This window comes from Halyomorpha halys, unplaced genomic scaffold, assembly GCF_000696795.3.
Source record: "Halyomorpha halys isolate HHAL.00 unplaced genomic scaffold, Hhal_1.1 Scaffold1009.1, whole genome shotgun sequence".
NCBI classification, from domain to species: domain Eukaryota; kingdom Metazoa; phylum Arthropoda; class Insecta; order Hemiptera; family Pentatomidae; genus Halyomorpha; species Halyomorpha halys.
The window spans coordinates 138,790-146,900 of NW_027116335.1; the positions used below are offsets into that span (position 1 = coordinate 138,790).

At 31.5% G+C, this 8,111-nt stretch overlaps 1 protein-coding gene across 2 annotated transcripts in view; it reads right to left on the minus strand.

The window, feature by feature from the left end:
- The window catches only part of LOC112211468 (endoplasmic reticulum metallopeptidase 1-like), an 86,686-nt gene that overhangs the window by 39,194 nt on the left and 39,381 nt on the right, over nucleotides 1-8,111 (minus strand). For both annotated transcript variants that reach the window (XM_067053134.1, XM_067053135.1), the window contains exon 7: nucleotides 6,805-6,994. In XM_067053134.1, coding sequence (XP_066909235.1) covers nucleotides 6,805-6,994 — 190 coding nt within the window. The remainder of the gene's footprint in view (nucleotides 1-6,804; nucleotides 6,995-8,111) is intronic.

The following is an 8,111-nucleotide window of genomic DNA, read 5'->3' on the forward strand; positions in this document are numbered from 1 at the left end:
ATTATACATATCTTCTTACCTACATGATATTATATTTCATCTTTCACTGTTTTCTTCTACTACCATTTAATTCCACGATTATCAATCAATTTTTCTTACTATTCAATTATCAGTTATCAATTTTTTATCATTTGTGATTCAATTCAATATTTTGTATAATTCCAAATTTGTTTGTACACTATTCCTTTTCAATTTTATGTTTCTATAAATGTTGTTGTTATATCTTGTTCTATAGCCCTGATAAACACCTGAAACTCAGGTCGAAACATCGGCATAAAATAAATAAATATTTTTAGTTTATTTATGTTGTTCTTTGCTGACCGCACCCCCCAACAAACTTCTCTAATCATTAAATAAATAATAAATGCTCATTTTTACTTTCACTTACCTAAATATGAAATATATAGGCACGTACCTAGTCATAGTGTGGGATTTTTACCCACTAAAACCACCTCCCTGCACCTGTTTGTTCCCCTTCACGGGCATTACTTGATGGAGGGAAATAGATGAGTGCCCACTCATAGTTGTTATTTTCTCAACATGGGACAGTCATTAGTCAAATGCTCCTTAATTTTTTCATGCTAGTCACTTATAGAAGAAGTGCTGGAATCCCTCTCTAACGCTCTCAATATTTTGACCCTCCAGAGTCTATTGTTACCTGCAGGTGAAAAAACTTCGAGAGTGTATATATAGTGACCGAAGGAAGTATTTGCACACTTATTGTCTTTTCTTTATATAATGAATTTAAATAATAATACAATAGTTTGAGGTTCCTTACTAAAAAGTACAATTAAAACTTGTTAAAAAACAGTATAAATTCAATTAAAAATATTGATCATAATAAAAATTTATTTAAACATAATATAAACACAAAGAAAAAAGTATTTGCACACTGTGTTTGTTTACTTGCTCTTGTTTGCATGCTTGAGTATAATCCTGTTCTTTTCTATCAGTATTATAAAATATTTCAATCTATTAAGTTTGTTTTAATTTAACCGATCCTAATGCCAAAAATAAGTGAACTAAGTGTCGCTACTCAAGAAAAAGTTATATTATTTTGAAATCAAAGAAAATCTTATCGAGAAATAGTGGATTTGTTAGGTATTAATTCTCTACCATCAGATACATAATTATGAGATTTGAAGAAAGAGGCACAACTACAAATAACTGGCTCAAAGGACATCCAAAGAAAGTAAATGAGAGGATGAAAAGAAAAATCAAAATTTAGGCGATAAAAAATCCAGGAGTTAGAGCAGGTGTCCTAGATAATATGGTCGAATCGACTTCTGGGGTCTGTGTGAGCACTACAAAAATTAGAAATGTTTTAAATTCTGAAGGAATTTACAGCAGGGTCCTGAGAAAGAAACCTTACATCAGTGAAACCAATCGCAAAAAAGGCTCTTATGTGATAGGGATTACATCAACAAGCCCATCAGTTTTTGGGAAAATTTATTATTCACTGATGAGAGTAAATTTAATTTGTTTGGATCTGACGGCAGAAAGACAATATGGCGAAGGAAAAGTGAAGAATTCAGGAAGCAAAATGTCTCAGTTACTGTAAAACATGAAGGTGGGAGTGTAATGGTTTGGTGATGTGTGGCTTACAATAGTGCAGGAAATCTTGTGTCTATTGAAGGGATTTTAAATGTAGAAGGTAATGTCAAGCTTTTGCCCCATAACCTGCTAGCCAGTGCAGCCAAATTAGGAATTCAGGATCAGTATATTTTTATGCATGATAATGATCCAAAACATACAGAAAACAAAACTAAAAAGCAGTTAATATTTAACATTCGCAAACAACTTTATATCCCTCTAAAGTCTCCTGACTTAAACATAATTGAAAATTTGTAGCATATTTTAGATAAAAATGTTCAAAAACACCAAATAACTGGAAGACACCACCTCAAGGATCTTTTACAGCAAGAATAGGAACAAATTGACATGGATTTAATTAAAAACCTCGTCCACTCAATGGCAAGACGTTTAAAAGTGGTAATAGATGCTAACGGACTTCATACAAAATATTAAATAAAAAAAAAAATTAATAAAACACAAGGTTTGCAAATACTTTTTTTCTGTATTTTTTGTAAGTTTCATGTTTTGTTTTTTTTATGAAAGAAGTTTTTCATTTGAATCATATTAGTAGTTATTAAGTTATAAATATACGTATATAATAGTATATATAATAGTTATTAAGTTATAAATATACGTATATATAAGTAATAGGGTTTTTTATTGCATAAATTCATAATTTAATTTTAAAAAACATGGTGTGCAAATATTTTCTTCGGTCACTGTAAAACAAGTGGAAATCTTCAGCTACTCCAGTTGTTACCTGAACTGAGAGCCTCAGTGAAAGACTTTCCTCTTGCCAGGTAGAATATATGTTAGGAAAATTATTTTTGGGTTGGAAACATTAATTACATAAACATTTTTTAAGTCTATATTTAACAAATAAATTGTATATATTATAAAGACAAAAAGTATAATAAATATATATATATATACAAACGAAATGAAAGCATTGCAAAACAAATCAACTTTATGCATTAATAAAAAAAGGAAAAACAACTTAATACTTTACAAACACTTAAACTAACTTTATAATAAAGAACAAAAGAAAACTGTCGATGAATGTGCCTGGAGCAAATGTGTGCAAATGTTTATATCTAATCTCACCAGATGACAGTTGAGAGGTTCTGGAAGTATGCAGAATAGGGGCCCCTCTGTGAGTGAAGTGGCTTGGCCAAAAGACTACAATGTTCTGACAATAGAGCCTGTGAAGCTGGGGGGAAAACTAAAACTGCAAAAAAAATGCCGTCATTGTTAACAATCGGGGATTGCCTCTCCTTTTCCGTCAAAAGATCCCACTGCTTTTGTTTACAATCACATGTTTTCTTTTAGTACACAAATGTCTTGTTGTCAAAATAAATTGACTTCACAAATTGACTAAACTAATAAAAATTATAACATTTTTAATTTAATGTTGCTTCAACACCAGTACACCTAGATAGCTTCATTTGTACTATTGTTTAGTAGTTAAATAAATAAAAATTGATCTGTTTCAAAATGTATCTCATTATCTTTTTGTCAAAAATGGTCTGAAGATTCAGTAACTAACATAATTTATAATTTGTTTCACTCTTTTTACAGAATGAAAAGGGTAAGTAAAAACATTAAATTCAGGTTTGTTATTTTTTTAGAAAAAATATTCCAATTTATATCCACACTTCAATATTGTTTATCAGAGCCAACTATCACGTACAGGTCTGATAAAAATGATTTCATTCCATTAAAATTAATATATTTGTGTAATTTAGACTCAATAGTCAGAAGAAAGGAGATAAAAAAATAGTAAGTAAAATTAGAATGACACAACTGTAATATGCAAATGATAACAACTGTAGTATTTATATATTGTGAAAATAATCATAAAATAAAAGTAAGATAGTTTATTTTGAGATTTGAGTCCAAGACGTAGTGTAGGGATTGTTGCTTTTAAGAATTTTTGTATGTTGTCAGTGAGAGAGGGGACATATGGAAGGGATCTATAAATTGAGAGTGTGGATGGTGGATGTGGAGAGTTTGGGGAAGGAGAAGTAGGTGTAGAACGGTTGATGTAACAGTTTAACAGTTTGTTTATGATGTGAAGTGAAAAATCATTTGAAAGCAAGATAGTCTTAATACGGTGAATGTTTGTGTTGTGGTATTGGGGATCGGATAAGGAAAGGCAAGGGTGTATGAGATTTTTGGCAATATTAATTTTTTGATGGTGGGGGTGCTGAGAAAAATATTCATGTAGTCTACCGGAGTAAGTGGGTTTGTTATACCAGTCAGTGGACAAGGAACCATCATTACTCTTTATAATAAGCAGGTCAAGAAAGGCGGGGGAAGAGTTAGTCTCGGTTTCAACGGTGAAATGAAGGCGAGGGTGGTAAGAGTTAAAAGAAGAAAGAATATGAGGGATTTTATCAGGCTTTAGAATGAGAAAAAGATCGTCTACATATTTTTTGATAAATAAAATGTTGTTATGGAATAACGGGATGACGAAATCAAGGAGGTCATTAAGCACAATGTTAGAGAGATCGGGGGCGAGACCTGATGTTTGATGAAAGAACTTTCCCTGAAATGTTAGATATCCGGACTTGCAACATAGTTCAAGTAATTCAAGATATGAGGCTAAGTTAAGAGTGGTTTGTGGCTCTATTGTAGTCCAGTTTTTTTCCACAATTTGGAGTGCTTTGTCGATGGTTAGGCTCTAAAGCACCCATGTCCAGTCAACAGTTGGAGAACATAAAAATCTACCTCACCATGTTGGTGACTACACCGCAAACCAACATTGGGTTTCAACCTGTAGGTCCACTTTCCTGAATCTACAGCCTCCCTATGTAATTATTTACTCCCTGTTACCACTGAATAATAGCTATTTTATGCACTTCTTCTCTTCAAATGTGAGAACTTTGTCTATAATACCTATTTCTCTCTTCAACAAGAAGTTAAACAGGAGGCATTCTGGCTATCACATACATCACTTCATATGAAACAGTACACTATCAGCCCCTGCATGATTTGTCATCCTTTGTAATTGGAACTCTATATAACATAATTGAGGTGGTAACAGTAGCAAGAAGCCTTCTGTGACCTCCAATGTTTGGTATGAGGTGTGACAATAAGGATGTTACTCTAGCAGATTCGGCGCTGATATGATTCGTGTGAGCATTAAACCAGAGATGTGCATCAATCATGATTCATAAATATTTTAAACAAGGCTGAGAACAAACATTGTGCCTACCTACTGTAATAATGATGGTTTCGGATTGTTTCCTGCTAGTGAAAAGGAGTGCCTTTATCTTGTGACCAGCAAAACCTGCTGGCCTATCAAAGACAGCCAACCTCAGATTGTAAAAGCAGTTACAATCTGGTTGACAATAAGGTAATATTAATTTTTTTCATTTAAAAAAAATAACCATCTCTCAATGTTAGTAATAATAAAAATAGCATAAATATTAACTAGAAAAAAATTTAATAATTGACTAAAAGGGAAAATAAAAATTTTTGTGTTTTCATGGTTGTTATGACAATAGTCATAACTATAGACTGGTGTTTTGTGCAATAACATTTTTACTTCCCTAGCTTCAAATTCAATGAAACCTCAACAGAAATTCAAATCATGGTAAGAACATTAATATAATATTAATTTACATGAAAAAAAAAGTTGCACATTTTACTCTTTTTGAGCAAAATTTTAATTTTTTGGCATAAAATAAATGTTCGAATCAAATTTCTCATGCTATAAATATATAGGTGTATATATTACAATTTTTATTTATTTTATTATTTTTCTCCTTATTCAATTTCTAGTTTAAAACTAACAAATTTGAGGTAAATTAATGCAGTGACTAGCACATGAAGTGTTAATTAAACCTTAAAAAAACAAACATGTAAATACTTTTGGAATATTATTAACCAGTGGTTTCGGGTAACTGAAAAAGTCTCTCTAGAGTAAACTTGTTATAGAGAATGTTCAGTGTTATTCTTGGAGAAGTTTGTCAGGGGGTGCGGTCAGCAAAGAACAACATAAATAAACAAAACCATATTTATTTATTTTATGCCGACGTTTCGACCTGAGTTTCAGGTCTTCATTAGGGGTTGTGGCGTAGAAGGAAGGTTTGTAACATTCGTTCAGTGTTATTATTTTTAATATAAATTCCCAGTCTGTATTCTATCATTCCAATCTTCAATCTGACTTTGTAGTCACTAGAAAGAATTTCAGTTATATTATTTATATTATTCTATTATATTATAATTATATTTTTTATATTATTCTGTTATATTATCTATTTATATTATTTCAAATAAAAATTGAACAAAAAATCAATTGGTCTGATCGATATTAATATACCTATATATTTTTAAACAAATACATTAAAGATTTTCTATATTGTCTTATTACTTGATTGAGTTTTGGATAAGTTTTTCAATACCCTCTCTGTAGAAAATCCCACCTTTGTGAAATGAGGTCTGTTTTTATTGGCTCAAAACAACAGGCCAATTTAAATTTAACAATTTAGGTGCATCAGTCCCAAAACACAGTAGCCTTAAACACATGACCTTTCTTGCAAATAGCGTTTGGAAACAATTTCGTGGTTTCTAGAGAGAATGTGTATGGGCGCCATTCCATTGACTGCTGTTTTGTTTCACAGTTGACATGCTTCACTCAAGTTTCGTCCCCAGTTACGATACGATCCAGAACTGCATTACCATTTGTGCTGTATTCTTGGAGAAAGGTCAGTGGTGCAGCCAATCTCTGTTTCTTATGGTCTTCCATTAAGATTTTCGGAACCAACCGAGCACAAAATTTGTGATAACCAAGCTTCAACACCACAATTTGATGTACCAAACTCTGTGAAATTTGGGGAAAATGTTCTGATAATTCTGTAATCTTGAAACGACGGTTTTCACGAATTTTGTCATTGATTTGCATTGCCAGATTATCAGTCACAAGGCTAGGCCTACCACTGCGGTCCTCGTCGTGAACACTGATATGGCCATTTGCCAATGTGCAACTATTTTTGGATTTTGAGGGTTGGATTAGTGATCTATGATACTTTACCTGGTAGAACATTGTACCAACCTTTATATTTTAATTAATGAAAAAAGTACCACTACGTAATTAAAAAATAAAGTAAAGTTAAGTAAAAATCAGTTAACAATAACATAGGATTATGTTTGTATTTTTTTTTCCACAATAACACCACCATATGACCTGAAATAAAATGAATTAAACTAAACATATATAATTACCTTCTCTAGTTGTATCATGAAATCTAATCTTTCCCATTAAAAAATTACCAATAGTAAGAAACAGAACATATAATGACAAAACTATAGCTGATCTTATATGTAATAAGGTGCAAATAACGAGAGCAAGAGTCCAGATCAGTTGTAGGGCATCAATATGTAAAGTGAAAGCTAGCCAATTTGATTTCAACACCTGTAATCATTGTAAATGTTTTAATAAATATTTAATATGGTACATATTTATACTTTTGTTTTTCATTGTAAAAAGAAACAATAAATAATAAATATTTAAAAAGGAAGTAATTCAATGTGTACTAAATAGATAAGCATTCATTTGAATTAACGCAAAGGTTACTAAATTTTTTATGTAAAATGTTTTAGAGATTATATGTATAAAACATTTAGTGGAGATGTTTCATTCATTTGGTAATCAAACACAGCTGTAACCAACATAATGAAGCATTCTGAAAAAGAGTTTATCGCGATAAAAAGTAAGAAAAATGTTTCGTTTTTAAAAATTGTTTATTTGCATTACAAGAAGTAAAGAAGAAGCTGTACCAGTTGCTGTTGTGGCTGTAAAGTTTCACTGTGCAAACAGGTTTTAATCTAATAGTAGTTTCACTACAACAGCATGTACGGCCAATAATCATGCCAGACCTATTGTAAAAATACTACTATGATAGTAAATGTCAAAATATCAACTATCGTACAGTTTCCATTATTGCAGTGGCTCTAAAGTATAAGGCCATATAAGCAAGTTTTAAGCGATAACTTCACTATCATTACATATACTATTTAATAACATATCAGAATTAGTGTGAAAATACTGTCATGACAACAACCATTATGACCTTTCCACCATTTCAGATACAGACACTGTTGCTGTAATGCCTGTAAAGAGTAACTTTGTAAACAAATTGTAATGTGATAGTAGCTTTACTGCTATGTTTACTGTTAAAATCACTTTAATTCATTAATTTTATAAACGTTAAAATTTTAAAAGTTCTTTTCACCCCACACTATCATAAGCTTGTTTAAAGTCCATGAATAGCAGATGTAGGTCTATATTATACTCATAGCATTTTTCTTCCATTGCCTGCATTAGGGTGAATATCTGGTCAACTGTCGATCTACCGGGCCGGAACCCACCTTCACCATCACTAATCAGCTCACCTTTCCCTTTAAATAATCCAGTGTTGGCTTGGAATCCCTTTTTTATTTGTTTTACACCTTTATGAAACTTTCTGGATTCTTTTTTCTCCCAGGATTCTTGCAACTTTTTAAGGTTTTCCTTTTCCTGTGCTCTCTTT